Source organism: Punica granatum, chromosome 2 (genome assembly GCF_007655135.1).
Source record: "Punica granatum isolate Tunisia-2019 chromosome 2, ASM765513v2, whole genome shotgun sequence".
Lineage (NCBI taxonomy): Eukaryota > Viridiplantae > Streptophyta > Magnoliopsida > Myrtales > Lythraceae > Punica > Punica granatum.
Window position 1 is genome coordinate 31,595,856 of NC_045128.1, and position 21,860 is coordinate 31,617,715.

The window sequence follows — 21,860 nt, forward strand, 5'->3', positions numbered from 1 at the left end:
ACCGTCTCCCCATTGGGCCGGAATAAGTCCGTATGTATTCGGAAATCTCATTACGGACCATAAATTGCAACCAAACGACGAAGTGGGCCTCCCGAATGGAACCGGCCCGGAACCGGAAAGCCCATTCTGGGCTACCAAACGGGCCATGAATGAATACATCCCATCATCCTATGTGAAAACCAACCTTCTCAAAGTGCATGGACAAAACCACCTTCAGATCAAAGAGTTTCTTTATGTCGTGTTCAAAGCCTAAGCCAAGAGGACACCTCATAAAATAATGCTGGAAAATATAAAATAGCAGATGATCTAAGAAGATGGACAAAATTGACATAAAAGAGCAATTCTTCTTCAAAATTGACACAAAGAATTCATTACCATTTTGTACTTATGGACCATGACCGGTTGATTTGCTCTAATCGATTTAGGTGATTCGGTAGAAATTTCTCTCGGGTCTCAGCCATACCAAAAAGTGGAGTGTCCCTGAAAGCTTGCTCGTGAGAGCTTCACAGGCTTCCCACATTTTGCCCAAAGAACCGCGTACTAAAGAATTCGATTTAACCAGAAAATCGACACTGACTCGAACCGTCTAACAAGGTAAATTAGTAGTCTTATGCATCCTCCTACTGCTTCATATATAATCAAGGATGCACAGTAAAATTGGGAACAAACATGGGCAATCTAAGCCCATCTAGTGGTTAAGTTGTTTGACATTTCGGATGATGTCCAAGTTGCTGAACTGAAAGGTTCCCGTAAGTGGCAAGACCTTTAAGTTGTTATCTTATAGTTTCGGTATAATCCGAACCTAAGCGTCCCTATAGCTTGCAAATTAGTTGGGTTCAGGCAAGTGAATTTATGCCTGGTCTAACACTTTCAAGAGAGTTTTGGAAGGATCAATGACATAAATTTTTGGCAAATTGTCAGTTAATGGACAGGGACTTCTCAATATCGCGTATGTCTTCATCCCAAGCATCAAGTTCTGTTTGGTCGGTCGTGATGGAAAGGTTGAGGGCTAGAGGACACACAGAGGACCAAAGGCCAAAAATTATTCCTCATTCTGAATGTGATCGGATTGTGTTACGTATTTTCGAATTCAGACCCTTTCGGTTTCAAAATGTTGATTCCTTGCGGACCCTCCTCTTTGATTCACTTGGTGGGAATAATTTACGGCCTACGTCACATAAACTGGGACAATTCCGTGCAATTATATTTCTATTTTCCCGTACCAATTAACATACACACCTCACGAATCTACTCAAATATGTATAACATGTCATAAGAATGGAATGGAGGGGTCCCCTGTAGGTCTTGACCCTTTCGAAAGGACTAAAAGGAGGACCCGGCAACACACACACACAAACACACATATATATATTGCCCTCAGATTTCCATTTCCCTAACGTACTGAGCAACTAAAGTTGAAGAATGCGACCTCTCCCTGTCTTCCATGGGGAGAAGGAGAAGTGGTAGTCCCGCATCTCTTTGTCTTATTCCTTGGCTTCATTTATTGAACCTCGGTACAACAAAAAATCATCGGATACTCTAATTAGATCATATAAAATGTAATGAACTTAATGGATCACGTAAATCAAGAGTTTGTGCAAATTGTACCACATGCAGGGTTTGCTGTAACTGGCAAACTGTGCCGATGGTATTGAGCGAATCTCCATACTCGACTTCTTAAGCTTAACCTATATGAATTGAAGAAATTTTACGATCTCCTCAAAAAAGAATCGTGAAAATTGATTAATATCTCTTAGACTTACTTATATATTTTATGAAAGGATCCAGTTAATTTCGATCCTGGTATTGAGCTCTCTCTCTTCTAGTCACTTTCCTTCTGACAAGATGAGTTCGGACAAACTCACAAACGCGACAGCGGAAGGAACATAAATTATGCAGAAGATCGACAGGACAAATCCAAAAAAGATTCCCAGATGTCGGCTCCACCGTGCACACACATATACATACATACATACATATACATATACATACCTCTTATGTGTATACACACATATATAAATAATTAATTCAATCATTATCAAACGTACATTCACGATATCTGCTGAACCAATAGGAGGATGCCACGTCATCAAGTTTAGGACTCCGTTAATGTGGAAGTGCAAAGGTGGCACCACCCTATGGGCTCGTGCATGAACCATACAAGCAGGGGCACAGCAGTAGGGAGAATTTGGCCTTTCACACTTTAAGAATAAGTGGGGCCCACACATGCAAATAATAGGCAATGTCTCGTTCGTATATGTTACGTATACATACATACGTGACAAGGTGATGTTCAGTGTTCACCAAGAGATCATTGATCGATATTATTTCTCGATGGCCAACTGTTCCCAACACAATAAGGTAAAGCAGAGTTTTCAGCGATATCTGTCCGACCGACCAGCCCACTTATATAGGGTTCGGTGATTCGCACATAAGACAGGGAACGACATTGCAGACAGTTTATATATATGGACATATATGGCGTTTTTATTGATGAAATTCTGTTTGGGGAAGAGAGCTACAGCTAAATAGGAGTAAGCTAAGATGGCTGTCAAAATAATTAACATACAAAGAGGGCGTAGAAGGGTAATTACCTAGATTATTATTAATGTTCTTATGGTGCAGAGGGCAATGAGTTGATCTGTAGTATGAGTTTAGGTGTTGGGAGTGTCTTTGGAGGAGGAGGGATCGTCATCGGAGATAAGCTTGTGAATCATCTGACTGGTCTCTTCCTCGGACATCCGGTCTTGCCGACCTTTGCTCTGTGACTCAGCATAAGCTTCGAAGAACTCCTTGTTCTCCTTCTCCAGCTCCTTCCACACTATAATGATCGATGAACAGAGACAATGACACAAACCCCACCAGTCATTGCATCGTTCCCTTGTTAATCAAGCTAGCTATATCTTATGTATCAAAGTCATGGTGCACACAGAATCGGCACAAAAAGACATGTCAATGATCAGACAATAAATCTGTCCTGGCTGCTTATATACTGAAAATTACGCTTGGTTTTCGTATTGGTCTATGTGCTCGTTCACATGGGATTCCCTTCCAGGTCACCGAGAGGCAAAGTGATTATATAGTCGTATTATGTCCATATTTACTTTAAATAAATTGTGGATTTATAAGAACTCTTCATTAGACTATACTTTCCTCTTCCTGATCCTTTTCTTCTTTTTAGAATTTTAATCACCGAGAAGCAGAAAGTTTTTCTGCTGTGTTCGTAAACATTGATCATTAATTACCAAGCAAAACCCGGTTGAGTTCTTCCATGTTTTGGACTAATCTAGCCAGGTAGAATAACAAGGTGGATTAGTGGAATGAGATTATGTAAATATATTATGGATGTCGTGTGATATGGTAGAGGTACCAAGAATGGTACCCTGGAACGTCCATAAGAGCAACAAATACTCATATTCCAGTAGATACATTATAAAGGACAAAACCGAAAAAACTCGTTCAAAGTGGATAATGGCTCTTTGACTAGATTTTTCCTTTGGACCTCCCACAATATGGACTCATATAATCATCGATCATGAAAATATTTATTTTGATATGATCAGAAGGTTAGTTTCCATTCCCCAAACTGTTAAAAACAAAAATCATTTTTTTGTCCTTTATTATTTTATTTTTTTTTCAGTTTCAAAGGATTTTTTTGAGGGGATAGTAAGTTAGACCTGTTCCAAGGTTTAAGGCAAAAAGGAAATACCCAAATGAAGCTATGTGCTGATCCGTGGTACTGTCCAAACTCGATAGACATACTTCCATTATAGATGCTGCTGTACTAACAGTACTATGAGTGGCATATAACCAGGAAAAAATCCTAATATATTTATACTTATTGATGATTCAGTGCATGTTTATGAAGAACGATAAGCATTTAAGTAGTCCAAAAGAATCAATATACAGTCGAGATCATGATTCAATACTTGTTTTTAGACTTATGGAATAAAATTAATTTTGTTTCATATATATATAAGAGAAGATCTGCCATAATGATCAGCTTCGACTTTAATTAGTATATATATGATATGATATGATATGAGATGAACTAATGTGGTAGAGCTCGGGCACTTCATCGCTCTTTTGTTATTTGATGTCCCTTGCACAAGCACAGATGTATATTACACACACAGACACACATCTATGCATGTTAAGATGATCACGGTCCACAGAGCTTATCGAAGAAGGATTTACAAATGAGAGATCATATGTATACATATATGAATCATATAACTGTGATCAATGAATATATATATACCTGTGGAGGTGATGACAGGTTTAATGTTGGCATGTTTGGAGAGAGCTTCCATGCATTCTTCTTTGCTCATCTTGAATATGATACACTTCTCTATCAGGTGGTGCACCTGCCCCATTCATAATTAGTTTTCTTGAATATTATATAGAAACAAGAAAAAGACTAAAAATAGATCAATTCAAAACATAATCTATCTTTATATATGAGTAAGTCTGGTAGACTTAATAGAGACATGGAATTACAATAAAAGATGCATAAACTATAAGATCAAGATAATGCAAAACTTATCTGTACATAGTCAGTTACCATATGTATATATGAGGCAGACGAATCATCTCCCATGATCAACCAATCTAATCGTCCTATGATCTCGATCAGTCGCCGGCCCCTCGAGGATTGAATTATCTATGTAAGAAATGAAGTTCTAAGTAGTACAATATGTGAATATTCTCACGACCACACAATGATAATGATAGCACAAAGAGAGAATAGATATGGAGCGGGGGAGATGAGAAATGAGGGAGGACATAAGCTTTTCTTTTTCTTTTTCTTTTTTTGGCTTGGTAAGGGAGGACGTAAGCTTATATATAGCAATTCATCAAATCAAAAGAAGCACAGAGAGGAGTGATAGTGGGGGCTGTGGGGCCAGGAGTCCCACGTGGGAGGTAAATGATAATTGGTGGAGAGGGGATTAGGGGAGATTTTGGAAATGACCCAATTCCACGCTCTTATTTGTATTTGTGAGGGGCCTTGTCATTAGAGGGCCAGACGGGCCCCATCATCCCACGTGCCTGTGGGACCCTTCCTCGACTCCAGAAACCCTCCATATATGATGATAGAAACACCCGCAAATTAGATTGAGGCTCGTGCTTGCTTACTAGCATGCTCGATGAACAGATATGATCAATACAGAAGGGTTGGGACGCCCTCCTAAATTCGAGGAAGTCTTATATACGATTGAGGTATCACGTGGTAATATTATAAGCTAATAATACATGGTTCGTCATTTTAATTTTTAGTATATAAGAAAAAAAATTCGTTATTGAAAAAAATAATTTATTATTATCAAAAAAAATATTTTCTATGCGTTTTCCGTATAATCATACGTAGCATTTTCGTTACACATAAGATCTTCTCTCTAAACTCAAACCTTTTTGGAAAGATTAGTTTCCAAATTCCTTCCAAATTGGTTAAAATCTTGGTCAATTTCTTAAACATTTTTTTGCTAAAGTGAACAGGTTCTTATCTCATATTTTGTTTGTTAATGTACTTTTTTTTTCAGTTACGAGAAATATTCATAAGTCAAATATAATGAAATAGAAATTATAATAGTTATAATAAAAGGGTATGGGTAGTGTTGTCACGAAAATCGAATATTCAATCTCTTGATTAATGATAGATTAAAACGTACATCACTGTATTATATTCTCCCTCTTGTGCTAATGTACATTTAACCATTAAAAAAGCTGCTAAATAACAAGAAGAAAATGAATATTTCATTGCACGAATTTAAGGAATAATAAAACTAACAAAATTAACATAAATCTCCAAAAAGATGTTTCACCAATAACCAAAAAACAAAGTAGATGGTCCTTAGTCTAGGAAAAGAATAAAGCTAGAACAGTTAAATTCTAATAAAAAGAGCTATGTGAGAAGAGTTAGAGAGAGAACGTTTTCTTACAAGAGTTCATCAGGTTAAGTCAATCTAATTGAACAGGTTATTTGTTAATATTAATAAATGCTTGAGGATATCTTGGCAATAATATACCTTAATGGGTTTTGGATATGTTTTGAAGCAAAATACTATATCCTTCCCAAACCTAGTAGAGTTTTGACGGATGATCCTTAATCTTGTCCTATGGCCCAACAAGTAAAACTAACGGGCTATTATTAAGCTTTGAGGTTTGTGACGGGTCAAAAACCCATTTTATACAAACATATGATCATCCCTGTTGATAAATGCTTAATATTTATTATGATTTTGAGTTTTGATCATATTGTTGACAAGATATTTGCGAGTTCATATCTAGTTAGAAGCCCATTGAAAGTATTCTTTTTAAAGAGTATGAGAAATCCTTAGTCTATATAAGCTGCAACTAAATGATACTTAAGAGTAAATCTGTTTAATACATAGTGTTCGAGCTGAATTCCTTGTCTCTCTCACGTCTAATAATCCTGTTTTGTCACGAGCCATAAAGAAGCACTAAAGAAATTACAATAGAATGGATGAGTTCGGTTTCCTGGCACTTAGCAGTTGGCTATAAATTTGTTTAGTAAGTGCATTTTATGGATTCTTTAATCATTACATCGTAGTGACTTAGGAGGGGAAAATATTATGGAGTACTTTTGCATCCATAGACTGCACCGGGTATGCCGTATCCGAAAACTAGCATCAGTTCGCGCTGTTAATACTCTAGGGCCCAAACAACTAGATTTTCTCCTCCGAACTATTTGTGCCAATAGATTGGTTCGATATAAACTTGAGATAATGGGTGTAATAAAAAAAAGATTCATAAGTGATTGCCAATGGAGTTAAAGTTATTACCGAATCTTGAGGAGTCTATATCAATTTATGCCTAAATGCTCCACATATAATTCATCTAATCACGTTTTCTGAACAGATTACTTTTCTAATGATTAATATCGTAAAGTATACCCGTTCCAAATCCCATTCCAATCAAATGATCCGCGGCTGCCAATATATCATTCAGTAACGAAAATATATTGTCATGTGGTGTATTAGGATATAGTCTCCGTTCATATTTTGTCGACCAAGAATATATATGGTCCATTGGTTCCTTCTATTAGAACTTGTTTCTATTTACTCTTTGTTTCTAATTGGTCGGGGCTTCATGGAAAATTGCAGAGTTACCTCAGAGGGAATTAATTGCACTTATGAAAATGATATAAATATTACCATTGCTTTGGCTTTACTCTCGTCATTGTGAGTAAAAACTATTTAAATATGTAATTTCACAAATTTATTGCGTTGTGCCATCCCGCATTCTTATAAATCCATGCATTAATCTGTATGTTATAATTATATTGTATTTTTAAGTAGTACACAATAAGATAGATAGGATGAAAAGACACTTTCAAAATGATCAAATATATGACAGTGCTTTGCTAAATTGGGCAGAACTTGATCAGCTGTACTGTGTCTTTTTCTAGCTTTCCCACCAATAATTTTGGGAAGCTTTTTTTTTTTCTTTTAATGGATATAACATATAGGGGTGATTAATTTTCCCGATTATAATGCATTGGACTATTTTTTTCCCCTCTCTGAACGCATTGGACTATTCCTTTCTTGGATCAACCACAAGCCGATACACGGTCCATCTTTTGCGCTCTCTCAGAAGGAAAACGACAAAGTGGGTTAAGATTTTGTTATTTTCCATGGACGACTAATTTTGTGTGATTCAATGCCAAAATAATGTTTGTCATATGCTACTATGCGCATGGATTCCGACACATAAGCATTGAGTGATGCTGCCCTAGAACATGGATGAAAATTTGCAGAAACTCGGGTGATCCTGTGGAAGACTATGCATGCAAATTTTTCGCTGCCCAAGTGCACATCTCATGATATGTGCTCATCTATATATATATATATATATATATATATATATATATATATCTGTATATTAAGCTAAAGAGTTCTAAAGATGAACTCTCATTTAGCCATATGTCAATCAATTATACTATATATATATATATATATATATATATATTTGTCATTTCAAAACTCTTCTCTCCTCTTTTCTTAAGAGAGAGAGAGAATCTCACCCAAAAGAAAATTCTTTAAGAGAAGACGTTTTGAGTTTGGAATTTTTTTATCATATCACTCGAGTATTAGTACCATGAAATCAAATTCTTTGAAGTGTTACAGTATTCCGTTTGTCTCTTTGCGGAAAATATGGCTTTATTTGCTAAAGCAAATCAAATAATAATTACTATTTTTGTATTTCACGACTTACCGAGATTTAAGAAATTTTTGCTTCTAACTCTAGTTTTTATATATCAATATAGTGTACATATATCACTTAAGTTTTCAGTAGCTAAGCAATAGAGGACATTAGTTCACACAAATGGGAGAGCCCATTTCTTTTATATATTTATGTAAGGGATATTGCCATTGGAAGGCTTGAAAAATAATTATACGCTAGATATATCGCATTTGACATGTGTTCTTTTAAATCTTATTTGAAAAGATTTGTCAGATTAGTCTTAATTTCAATATATATTGTCCTTGAATTGGTGGATATCACTTTTTATTAGTAACTTTTTGCATCTGTTAAATGATTTTTATGAGTCATTCATTTTGTTGGATTTTATAATACTTTTTCGTTCATTGTTGGAGTTATTTTCTTGAGTTATAATTTTTGGAGTTATTTGATTATTTGTGGTCCTATATATGTAACTTAAAATTGCATAAAGTTATTTTACACGTGCATCAATAAATAAGTAATACATTTTTTCATCTATCAATGATAATTTGAAATCAATTAGTTTATTATTATCTATTTTTGCGAACTAGAATATATTGTATACTCCATTTTGAAATTTAAAAGAAAAAAAGAAATTCGCAGCAACATGCAGGTGTTTAGCTAGTATTAATTTAAAGGAGAGTTCCCCTTTAGACATATATCATTCAATGATAACTCTTAATAAAATATTTTAAAATGTCATTCTCTTTTCATTCTTCACAATAAAAAATGAATTAAATAGTTAGATGGTGGGGATATATGTAATATAATAAAAATAAAAATTAGGTTAATTATAGACCTTAGAGAGGGACATATGATCTTATTCTTTACATATTCATATTTATATTTATATAGATTTATCATGCTCTCAATAATTACAAACACATGATTATACTTCGATAATTTTAGTACTTTTTCCACTAAAATAAAATTTTCAAATAATATATTATGTATAAACTTTTTAAAGGGTCATATATTACTTATAAAAAAATAGATATTAATTTTTCTAATTTCTTTTGGATTGTTCTTTATTTCCAATATCTAAACTTCATAGAATATTCCATAAGATTTTTTGTGAATAAAATTATTTTATATTTCATCACACACACACATATATATATATATATATATTCTAAACTGAATGCATCAAGACGCATTCATATTCTCATCAATTATCTGAATTTTTTTTAGAAATGACTGTATATATTTTTAAACGTATACACTAATTTTGTGATTATAACTTAATGTAATCTTTTTATAATATCTAAAAAAAATTATCTTGAGACTTTAAACCCATGCATCGCACGATTGAATTAATATAGTATTTTTTTAATGATTGAGAATATGCATCGATAATTTATCATTGAAATCTCTGTGACTTGTGCTTCATTTAAAGAGAAAGTTAGGTCATCCATATTCGTGGAAAGCTCCATCAATTTATAAGTAAATTAGCTAATCTAAAGAGTCGAGAGCTATACATATACATATGTATCGGAGGAGCAAGATTTCGTGGAATGACCGTCTCTATGTCTTCTTGTGCTCACGATTCTTTATAGCATTGTCCTTTTCCCTGTTCTGTTTCGTCAACTAGCTAGTAGCATAATCTATAGAAAAAGAATAACCTTTATATATATATATATATATATATTTATTTATTTATTTATTTATTTTTCTCTAGTGAGTTCTATAAATCTAATAAAGGATGCATACATGAATGTAAATGAGGCATGGAAAATCTTTTTTTTTAATTGGACCCCAACTAATCCAATCGAATCGGGTCGACACACTAATGAGTAAAAGTCTCTCAACATGGATTTTTTACATCCACAAGGACCCGAACCTGATACCTTATTTAAGTGAAATAAGAGCCGAGTCGCTTAAACTAACTTACGTTTGGTGGAAAATCCTATTAATTAACGAGAAATCGAATTGATGAGAATCTCTTGATTTTAAATTGAGAATAATTGTCATTATCCTAAACCGTTTTCCAACGGTTGTCCCTTTCTACTAAATATTTGCATATAACATATGTACATTGAACTAACTTATAAAAGACAGACTCCAATGATATGTATATATACAATGAATTGTTTGCTCTTTCAAGGCCAGATATTTTCTTATGATCGACCATGGAGTTTGCATATACCCCCTTTTCCCTTGAGCCTTTTTGCTAGCTAGGCTTAGTTTTGTTATATGAGAAAGATCATGTGTGTTTTTACTAATGAAAGAGAATTAATGTGATATAAGCATTTCATAATTAATAAAAAGGGCTTATACTTTTCAGAGAAGATAATCTTCTTCCCAAATATTGGGCATCGTCCTTTAATTCTATACATTAAGTGATCGTTTTTCTTTTCCAGGCAATACAATTTGATTTTCGAGACAATCAAAATTCTACGTACTCATTCCGGGGGTGGGGTGGGAGGGGGTGTGGGGGGGTTGGGGGGGTGGACTTGCACTTGCGTGGTCCACCTCGTTTCCGTTGCACTTGAATACAAATTTGACCGAGCAATTAGACGTGTGACTTGTGATGGTATCATATATATCAATTATGTATATATGTGTGTGTTACAGAAAACAAGAGAGAGGGTGATGCTTTTGTTTCCTTCTTTAAACTATGGATATATTCAATCTATTGATTGTAATTATAATCATGTTCAAGTATCGATTTGATCATAATTATACGAAATACTTTCAATGAGTTTCAAAACTCTATATTACAAATAATAAATTATATCTATTGAAAGTGAATCACGTAATCATAACTGTGATATTTTTTATTTTTTTTTTGGGTTTAGGTTGAATGTGATGCTGATATTTTTAGCTTAGTACTGGGTTGGGTTTGGTGGGGTTGGCCAGGTCAGCAGATCCAAGTAGCCATGATTGGATATAGTTCTAGATTGGGGCTGATGACAAGTCACATCTCCATTGGTGTAAATGAAAAACAAAGCCCTAATTTGATCAACTCGCAGTACGTACGACTGCTCTCACTGTGCGTTTCGTGCTCATCAGAATTAGGGTTTCATGCTCTCTGCCGATATGATTCAGCGTCATTCCCATATGATATATATAACGACGAGATGACCTCATGCATATATGTGTGTGTATACATATATGTATCAAGTATATCATACACATATATAAGTATATACACGGATAGAGTTTAGAGCCATAAGGAAAATATGGGAGAAAACTTCTTTTTTTCCCAGTTAAATGGGAGCGAAGCCTAAACAAAAATTAAGAATGCGTTTGGTTTTAGAGTTGAGTTGAGTTTTTGTTTTAATTAATTTGTAATGATTGTATTTTTGAATTATAAGAAAAAGTGTGAAAAAGTAATGAATAATTGAGAGAAAATAATGATTAAGTAATGATTGTGTCATTAAATTGTGAAAAAATAATGAATAATTGAGTAAATTTAATATTAAAAATTGAATTGAATCGTTAAAAAAATTTAAAAAAAAGGAAAAAAAATAATAATTGTGTTGTTGAATTAAAGATAAGTAGAGTTGACTTAAAAAAAGTTTTGAAGCCAAACACACCTTAGCTACACAAAAGTGGATTGGAAGTCGCAGTACCACGGAGAAAATGAGGTGTGTTCTCCAGTGGACTGTCCAAATAATGGATTTCCCAAAATATATAGACCCAATGACTTTTCGAGCCAACACTATAATCGGAACACGAGTTACCTACACTAAAAGTAGCAACTGGACCTGCCACTCCTTCAACTAAGCTGAAGAATCGAAAGCACTAGATCCGGCGAGTTCGAGGATTGCAGTCACCATGTGCCAATATGAGACGACAAACGATCTCGGAATCAATCTCTGCAATAATAAACTTGTATCCGAGCACCCAAGCCAACTCCAAACTAGATTTAAGGCCCCAAAGCTCAGACCAGATATATTTGTTTATGGTGAAAATATAATATTGCGTTGGAGCAACACTAATTTTGTCAAGTCATATCCATGTATACGTCTATTGTCTAACCATAAAATTGTGGTGGAGCAACACTAATTGTGTTAAATGTCTATTGTCTAGGTTCATTGTTCTGATTGTAACACTAAGCCTCTATATTAGGCGCTCTCATCTATTATACAGTTCATCATCTCTCAATCTCTCATTTTCCTAGCTTAATTATCAAATTGTATGTATCGAACGGCTGTGTCTCCACTATCTCCATCAACCATATGCTGAAGTGGTGTCCGGGTCAATGATATTATAGTATTCACCGAGGCAGAGGCTAGGCCGTGCATATTTCCACCAACTCTGGTGGCGCTATGTGCTTGAAAATTAAGCAGTCAATTAGTTAAGAGAAGATGTGCATGTATAAGAAAAAGAGATGATTGATAAAGATAAAGAGATATTTTTCGAGGAGTTAAAAGTATCAATAAGTGAAAAAATGGCTTATTTTAATAAGTTAAATATTTTGACATAATTCATTAAGTGATTTTTGACTTAATGATTAAATAACTTAAACCATCATCTCTCATATTTTCCTCTTTTTTTCTTTTTCTTTTTATTTTTCCTTATATAACTAACTTGTAACTAAATTTCAAGTAATTATTTAATTAATTATGTTAAAACAAACACACCCTCTCTCTTTGAGAGGCATCTGACTCCCAGTACTAGCAATGTGATCAAGTTAAATTGACTTGACTTCCTTACATTGTGAAAGACCGCTTGATGGCGAGCAGAGATGAATTATTGGATCAACCAAAATTTGAAAGCAGTAAATATGATTAGAACTCATAGATATATAAGCTATACACATGTTGCAGGACCTGTTTATCACTCCACGCTCTCAAGTTTTGCAGGATCTCATATATGTACCGTGTAGCAGAGAGATGGATCGTTCAACATGGCAAGGTTGCGACCAGCTTGTACTATACTACCGCGCGCTTATAAGTTGATCTTCATCATCATGTTATCTTATTCATACATATATCGACCCGCATCGTATATGTTCTTCCAATAATTTACACCTTCCTAATTCTAACATAGCGAAGCCGGCTGTTGATTTTTTAATGTTATATATATGCATCAATTGGAATTATATATAGCATGCAGTAAAAATAGTTTTGAAAAAGAAAAAGGGAAAAGGAAATAAGAAAAAGGCCGTTTGGGAAGTTATCATCTTATCTTAAAAAAGGGATACGGAATTGTTGGAAATCACACGTTCATGGATAAAATAGAAAAAGTGAAGAGCAAACATATGATCCCAATTCCATTGGTGACATTACAATCCCTTCTTATCCTGTGCGCACTGTTGCAAAGAATCGCACCACAGTGTTGCCGTGCTATAGTTCAACTCTTTCTCTCTCTCTTTTTTTTTATATATATATATATTTTAGACGAGCTAATGAAGTAGGCTTATGAGCTTAATTGGAAAAATAAATTTGCATGAAATCATTATTCATGATAATTGAATACAAAACTTTTTTGATGCTAAGATTATAGAAGCGAGTATTAGGATTATTATATATAAACTTCTTTGAAGTTCTCAACAACTTCAAGTCTCTCCACGTTCATAATATTTTTATTTTCTATCCTTTTTCTTGATATATATGATATATATATATATATATAGAGAGAGAGAGAGAGAGAGAGAGATTATTATGCCGTACCCGGAATGTGGAGTTCGACTTCCATAACCTGCCTTGATTAATGATTATCGCAGAATTTTACAACCAATAACCTCATATCACTCAAAGAAATTTTTAGGCGATCAAATATTGCCCCGTGGTATAATATAATACTAATAAGAACACCACATATGAAAAAATAAGAGTCAATCACTCAAATAATTGTCATAGATTTTTTTTTTTTTTACTATATATGATAATTTTTCTGGTCATCCTCACCACATTATTGTAAGGTAGGTTTCATTCAAAAATTTTCTCCATCACTACAGTTAATTACACCTTAAAAACAATCCTCTTTAGGCCAGAAGGGTGCCATATATTCCATGATATGCACACACATACAAATTGGAGTATTCGTTCATTGGATAAGTATTTAATTGATTTTCATTTAATCGATAGTTTTCGTCTTTTACATTCGCAATCATGAGGACGGATGGTGAGGTGGGACTTGCTCAACTCAAATCAACTTGTTTATATGTACTGTACTATCTATGGAAGAAATTGGAATTATTCTTTCTGTTGGGTTAAATGCCAGACTTTGGTTGCACCTTAGCCAAAAGTTTGGTCGATTGAGCTCATTTCATTACATGACAATCTTGGCTATGTAAGTAAGATAAAACATCATCGCTTATTGAAGGGCGCACGCGTTTGAAATTGACGAGTGCATACTAGCTTAGGCTTATCAAAACACGCATCGGCTTGCTATCCGGAATTACAAGCAAGAGTTGGGTCGATCAATCTCTGCGGACATTCCATACTACTTTTAGGCTCTCTGTGTCTCCCGTAATTCGTTCTTTCTTGAGAAAGGTGTTGACAAAGAACTACCAAAGGTAGCTGTTATGTTACTCTAGTCTTAGTAGATATTAGATGGCGTCAGCAACCTCAGCTGCCCTCTGCTGCAGGTCATTGTCAGCCTACTGCCGGAGTGGAGGCAGCCTCCCTGGGCTGGCGCAGGCTGGTGGTGTCTCGAACCCATTACAGCCAAGGTTTGCAGAAGGCTTCCCCTCAGTCGATTAGTAAGAGTTCTGTCCAGGAAGTAATTATCACATCGTATTGGAAATTCTAATGCAGTGATCTGCTAGGAATTAAAGAGGACTTACTGTATGCTCATTATTTTCAAATTTCATGATAGGCAAATTGTTCGCAGACATCTTCGATCAAGAAACTAGTCTCCAAGTTTTCATAACAGAAAGCCAACATGGAGCACAGAGCAAACAGAGGCTACCGCCTGGTTGTTATTATTGCCATGTAAAGATATAAATACACAGAATAATCATGGTAGACATTCTGTCCATCGAGAGCTTTTGAATTTGATAGATAAAAAGTATATGAATATAAATCTAGATCAACTCTATCCATTCCTTCATATTGTACAACAATAGCATTTACTTACAACAAACCAACCCAGCTGGCCAAAAAATGGGACAATAAATCATACAATACTGTATATAAGGAATTGGCTTCCAGAAAATATTGGCGCCAGGTGCACCTTCCAAAGGAGGCTGGTAAGGCGGTCATGAAGAGATCTTCAAGACTTACGGGATAAGAGCGGTTCCAACTGTGGGTCAGTTTCGGTAGAGGATATTGACTGGCCCTGATAGCCCGACTCCAGCTCGGGAATTGACAGGCCCTCTCCATGTTGTCTGAGTAGTCTCTGCAGCAAACTTGGCTTCTCTTGGGGAGAAGGATCAGCTGTAGTCTTGGATGTTTCCTTTATGGTTTGTACATGTTGGAGGCAGACTTGAACAGCATCATGGACCCTCACGAAGCACCAATCCTTGCCGATTAGGTCCACCAGTCCTGATTTCGATAGGGTGAGAAGGACGTCTCTATTCGGGTTGGAAATAGCTAGCTGCATGCATGTTAAAAGGATGAAGACTTGTAAGAATCTTTTCCTTGATTTCCAGGGAAATTCAGGCATCGTTCTCCCACGTGACATCAAACGACCAGAAAGTTCATTTCAGAAAGAGAAATGTACCTGGATGTCCCGCGATGTGTACTCGTGATACAAATCTTTTAGAGCTTGTACAGCACTTGAATCAACGTATGTCACCGCTGCGATGAACACAACACTTGCTTCGAAACATAATTCGGCAACGAAAGCATAAAGTGATGAAGACAAACTTGATCGTATCGAGAAGACTTACGTGCCATCTCTAGTATCACAAAGTAGACCCTATCAACTTCTGGACCTCGTCTTGTTGATCTATCAACTTCAAGTTCATATTCCCTGAGCCTGTAATGGTATTAATTATCAGATCTAACCTTCTTAATTCAAAGTGGGCTCAGACTATTAAATGGAAGCATTCTATTCTTCTCAACGTCAATATAGATGAGACGCTCACCGATCTTTTATGTAGCTGATGTTTGCGAAATATATAGGGGCATCAATCCGAACGATGACGATCCCGTTGTACGTATACGCGTCTGGGTATTGCTCCTTGTTCCTATACACAGTAGTCCCAGGAAGTCGACCCAAGACAGCTGCAATATGTTCCAGATATTTTGGACTTGGTAACTATTGCGAGGTAGAAATTAGAAGATAACAGTTCATTATCGTGCTTGATACGGTAAAGTTCATTTACATAAAAACAGAGAATAAAAATAAAAAAGAAGAAGAAGAAAGAAAGAGATATAGATGACTACACGATCCGGTTAAGTTCATTTATATAATGATTGAAAGTGACAAGACGTACCAATATGTGGATTAGCTGATTCATGGATGACAAAAGCTAATGAAACACCAACCTGCAACAAGAAGGACAAAAGAAGTAACAGATTATGACATTGAGCTATGGTGCTCGTGCTCAATTAAGCAGAGGTAATTTTATGTTCTCCATATGAAATTAATGATCATTTCCTTGATGAAATGGTGGCATATTTTCAATACTGTCATATCTCAGCAAGTAGCTTCAGAATTTCATATACCCCAGGTAGCTAAATATGTAGGACATGAAAATTATTGACTAAAAACCCAGACTTTCTTTTGGCATAACATACTGCAACGAGGACTCACCCCAATAAGCACACCGATCTCAATACCAAGGAACAGGGTTGCGACAAAAGTGATTGTCCAGAGGAGAAAATCTTTCTTATCTACACGCCATAAAAATATAGCTTCATCATAATCCACCTGAATGATAACCATCAAAAAGAAAGAGCTTGAATTAAGTCATCAAACAGTACAAGATCAGCCCCAATTCTCCAAATCCTATTACCAAATTAAGCAAAAAAATCAGGTACTTTTTGGTTCGGGTTGGCATGTATTGTGATTAATTAAAGCTATTTTATGATTAAAAACTGACTACCACTTTAATTTTCAGAAAAGGCTATTTGCAAAATAAACTTTGATTCCTAAATATATGAACTCCCAGAAATACCCTTCATGCTCATTGCCCTTACATTTCTATATAAACAGCTTTGTAACGTAAAACATCTTTACAATAAAATTGTAAAACTGATCCTCACCAGACCGATGACAGCAGAAATCACAATGGCAGCCAGAGCACACTGCAAAATGACAGAGTAGCAATACATTGTCAGAACTCTACATAAAAGTTCCATGAAAGTCAGTTCCGAATTTTTGAATAAACAATAAGGATCCACAATCCCAAACTGCATTCCTTAAGACCACAGATAAAGAAAGGAAAGCAGGCTCAAAATTTTGGTGCGGGTAGCCAATTGACTAACATTCATGACATGAATACCAAAAAAAAAAAAAAAAGATACCGTACCAGAGGTATATATTCAAATAATGGAGTCATGAACAAAAGTGCACAGCCCATTATGATTCCTGTTACAATCCCTGATACGCCAGTCTTTGCACCACTCTCATGATTTACAGCTGACCTAGAAAAAGAGCCTGGAAACACATTCTGACACAATGTAATAGGCATAACCAGAATGTGTACGGGGAATGAAAGAAATGGAAAAAGAGCAAGAATCGCCAAGATCCCGCACCTGTTGTGGGGTATGCTGAAAAAAATGCACCACAAACATTGGCAACACCAAGGCCAAAGAGCTGCTCAAAAGAAAGAAGATTTCGAAATCATCTTTTCCGAAAGCAAGTAACTATTCCAAACTCCGAAGAAGATGGAAGAGGAACCAATTTTAGGATCCTTGTAAAGCTTAAACGGGCCTTTTTCCTAACATTTAAAATATTCAATTATATTATTTGCCAAGTAATCTATTTCTATTTCAATAAATATAAGAATTTTCTTTGTAACCATGTTAGAAGCTCATTAATGAAATTTTAGGGGCTAGTTAGTGAGTCAGACTCCATATCCCTGTAGACATTTTCCAATTTTTACTTCCTCCATAATGAACTTACCTCTTGATTTGAATCCAGCTCGTAACCATTCTTAGCAGCTAATGCTTTGGCAATTCCAACAGATTCCTGAAGTGCAAATCAACCATGGTTGAAATGTTTATTGACATAAAAGTAGAAACTAGTCAAGCATGTTCTTCTTGACAAACGTAAATTCTCACCAAGATAGCCACGCCAGTAATGAGAAGTGCAGTTGGGATCAGTGATTTTACATAACCAAATTCTTTCGGTATAGAAAATGTTGGGAGGCCTTGCGGTATATCTCCAACCTGAACCAAGATGAAACATTAGTTAATAGCTGTTACTTTGAAACAGGAGTAAAACCACGTGATATATTAAAGAACCCTCATAATAGATTAAAGAGACAAAAGAATCTGGTAAAATTAATCCTAGGAGCATTAGGTGTTTATCCAATTCCATTCCTTTCATCTAAAAAATAATAAAATCCTCAGGCACACTTCCACAGCACTCTTACCAATGATATAGACGAAGGGTTGAATATTTTCACAAAAGTCGTGCCTACAACTACAGCAGTGAGAGGTCCGGCAGCACGAAGAAACCGCAGGTACTTCCTTGTTTTTCCCTGAGCACAAAATTAAGAATATTAAACAGACTCCATGGAAAAGTAGGGAAAGCTGAGAGAAAAGGAAAAGACCATACCAAGTGTTTCATAACAAGAAGGATTGCAAGAATGACAGAACCCATCACAAATGGGGGCCATGAAAACTACAAAAGGAAAAGACCACCTGTGGTTAAAAAGGAATTTGATAAGTGTAAATGTGAGGCAGATAACAATAGACATCGATCTTCTTGTGTTTGCAGCTAGTTGTAAACATCATCAGAGCCTCTTATACTGTAAAAGAATAACATGGCGAGATATATAGAGGTCGTTTGATTAATATAACATCTGCATGATACCCTAGGCAAACATAAGGAGTGCCTGCCAAGAGGAATGATGCAAAAATGGCAATAAGGCATTGAGAGATGTTGGAAGTCACATTAAGGTGGACTTGACACTATAGGAAAGTCAAACCAAAAAAGAAAAAATGTGGATATGCCACTTGCAACAAAGAATTACCCCGTCAATTCCAGATATTATGCTCTTAATCAAGGGCACTATCTTGCTACTACGAACGATGCTGTAACCCAAGAAATACTTCGCTTGAGACAAGCCAATCACAATGGCAGAAGCAGTTGTAAAGCCAGAAATTACAGAGTGGCTGATGAAACGCATAATCCATCCAAGCCTGCAAAGCACAATGAACATGCAGTCAAATTGCGCATACCAATGTTATCACTAAGGCACATGAACATGCAGTCATTTCAGCAAATACTTGTGCACGCACAATATGCCCAATTCTGCGAATCCTGCGTTCTGGAACCATTACCAAAAAGGAAGGCAGTAAGTACCTCAAGAGTCCCATTATGCATTCCAAGATTCCAACCATAAGAGCCAGCAATATGGCAAGTTCAGTATATAACGCATCAGATGAGTCAACAATCCCTCCTAAGACATTTGAAACTAGAAGCGAGACCAATGCTACTGGTCCTACTGCAAGCTGGCGGGATGATCCAAAAATGGCATACACAAATACGGGTACAAAACCAGAGTCTGTTCCAGAGAACCTCATATAATGTTAGAGACAAAAAGTGAAGAATAGATTTTGTACATAAGTTTTGAAAAAGAAAATGAAAAACACATGGTGCCAGATATAACTAAACTAAGACTATGAACACTTACAGAAACATGTATGTAGACTAAATGGTGGCAAAACGTAATGCAAGTGCAGCAGACTTACAAAGCCCATATATTGGTTCCAGCCCAGCTAGTTTCGCATATGACATTGCCTGGTCATCCACCAAAAAAAGGGGGGTCACGACCATTTCCATAACTTGAAAAAGTGATTAAACGTCATAAAAGACTTCCAATCTCAACACACTTGCATATTGCAAAACAGAGCAATTTCAAAAGGATAAATATATATAGATATATATATATATATATAATAGGAATTTCAGAAAATCTGGCGAAGAACCAAAGTTTCAAATTTGATATTAGTTGACTCGGTATTTCTCCATTCACTCCCATCCAATCAAAAGGATTTGGAGGTTGGAATTTTACGCATGGGAATAAAAGAGAAAATAACAAATCGTAACGCAGGTCAAACTTATCACAGTAATCCACATGACCGGAGCCACTTAATAACCAAGAAAAGAAACAAAGTCCAATCCCTGCTCCGTAAGTGGCACAAATAGATCGATCTAAGCGACAGATGTGGCAATATGCCAGACAAGTCAAATGGGTGGTGGCCTGTTGCATTTACTCAATCGCAGTAAAACCAATCAGCATAAGAGAAATGACAAGAGGCAGCTTCTTCGCCACGCCAGTGGACATGACTAGACGTGAGGGCCATGAAAAGTCCAAATCTTGCGTTGCCTCCCTTGAAAATGAAATCAACCTAACTGTGAAAACTTGACTAGTTGATTTAACCACGATAACCCAGAAGCAGCACATGGACACCAAACGAGCCTGTGCCGTCGCATCTACTTCAAGCGGGAAAGGTCAAAATTTTATTTGGCTTCGTGCAGAGCAGAGTATTGGGTTCGTACAGTAACCGTGACGGGGGATGGAACAGAGACTACCCTGCGAACGGATTTCAGGGGAGGAAACTGGGGATGGATTGTGATTGGAAAAGCAAACTCAAGAGCTTGTGTCAAAATGGAGAAGCTCGACGAAGGCTAAGCTTGATACTCATCAGACCAAGGCCGTAAAAAGCGTCAATCTCGGCTTCACTGATGGGCCAAAACAATGGGAGCGTTTCCAATAACAACCAAAAAGTTTCAAAAACGAGAAAGAAAGAGAGAGATAGTGTTCTCATCTGAACGCTGAAACTCTGCGCGTGGAGGAATTGGAGAATCACCTGAGGTACGAGCATCACGCCGACGGTGAGGCCGGCCAAGAGATCGATCTGGAGGTACTCGCGCCACTTGTAGGTCCGGATCCAGCGGGAGCAGGGCAGGAAGGTCTCCACCCAATCCAGCCACGTCATTTTCTTTAGCTTCGACTTCCATCTCAGGAACAGGCCGCCGCCGCCGCCCGACGAGGACGACGAGGACGGCGCCGACGCGCTGGGGTGCTGGAGCGGGATGATTTTCACGGGGCGGGAGGAGGGCATGGTGGTGGAGGAAGCAGAGGGGTAGGAGGAGGAGACGGAGTCAGCGGCAGCAGCGATGGAGGCAAGGTCGCGGGAGCTAGAGGAGGCGTACGAAGTTATCTCCATGAGGACCACCGCCCGTCGTGGTGGTGCATTTGGACACACCCCGTACGGTCGAATACGATGCGACCCGCCTCTCTCTCTCTCTCTGTGTCTCGACCTGTGTCTATTTGGCAGGTGGGGTTTTATGGCGAGTTTTCCCGGGAAAATTGGGCTGAGTAACAGAAGGAGGCTGCTCACTAATCAGAATAATTACTCGGTCAAAAAAATGATCCCGAATCATTACTCGTTTCTAGGTTCGACCCTCGCTGGTAAAAAAATTTTACGGGCCGTCTGGATTCAGAGTTAAAGTTACTTTGATTTTGATTTTAATTTTGATTGTTGTAAAGGACAAATGAAATGTAGTTATAAATTTGACTTGGGAAACGTGTATTT

The 21,860-nt window shown here is 36.5% G+C and overlaps 2 protein-coding genes across 8 annotated transcripts; both read right to left on the reverse strand.

Annotated features, from left to right (window-relative positions):
- Positions 1–1,191: 1,191 nt before the first annotated feature.
- Positions 1,192–4,830, reverse strand: LOC116194086. 4 transcript variants are annotated; one of them, XR_004154342.1, is made up of 6 exons: positions 4,565–4,830; positions 4,262–4,367; positions 2,595–2,821; positions 1,764–1,834; positions 1,609–1,688; positions 1,192–1,510 (listed from the first exon to the last, which is right to left on the reverse strand). XR_004154342.1 is itself a non-coding variant. In XM_031522805.1 (3 exons), the coding sequence occupies exons 1-3, from the start codon at positions 4,598–4,600 to the stop codon at positions 2,655–2,657; spliced, it is 309 nt and encodes a 102-aa protein (XP_031378665.1). In that variant the 5' UTR covers positions 4,601–4,829; the 3' UTR covers positions 2,436–2,654. The 4 variants fall into 4 exon arrangements, 1 of the variants encoding a protein (XP_031378665.1); XR_004154341.1 differs by having other exon boundaries at positions 1,764–1,837; XR_004154343.1 differs by lacking the exon at positions 1,764–1,834.
- A 10,261-nt stretch (positions 4,831–15,091) lies between these two features.
- LOC116196185 (sulfate transporter 4.1, chloroplastic-like) lies at positions 15,092–21,622 on the reverse strand. Of its 4 annotated transcripts, none has more exons than XM_031525783.1 (17): positions 21,132–21,622; positions 20,010–20,058; positions 19,621–19,822; positions 19,289–19,457; positions 18,871–18,936; positions 18,686–18,793; positions 18,372–18,479; positions 18,214–18,279; positions 17,844–17,904; positions 17,618–17,745; positions 17,352–17,393; positions 16,900–17,016; positions 16,580–16,631; positions 16,229–16,367; positions 16,031–16,119; positions 15,862–15,938; positions 15,092–15,735 (listed from the first exon to the last, which is right to left on the reverse strand). In XM_031525783.1, exons 1-17 carry the CDS (start codon positions 21,489–21,491, stop codon positions 15,412–15,414), a joined length of 2,157 nt encoding a protein of 718 aa, XP_031381643.1. In that variant the 5' UTR covers positions 21,492–21,622; the 3' UTR covers positions 15,092–15,411. The 4 variants fall into 4 exon arrangements, with proteins under 4 accessions (XP_031381643.1, XP_031381640.1, XP_031381642.1 ...); XM_031525780.1 differs by having other exon boundaries at positions 15,092–15,745; positions 21,132–21,621; XM_031525782.1 differs by lacking the exon at positions 19,621–19,822 and having other exon boundaries at positions 21,132–21,554.
- Positions 21,623–21,860: the final 238 nt, after the last annotated feature.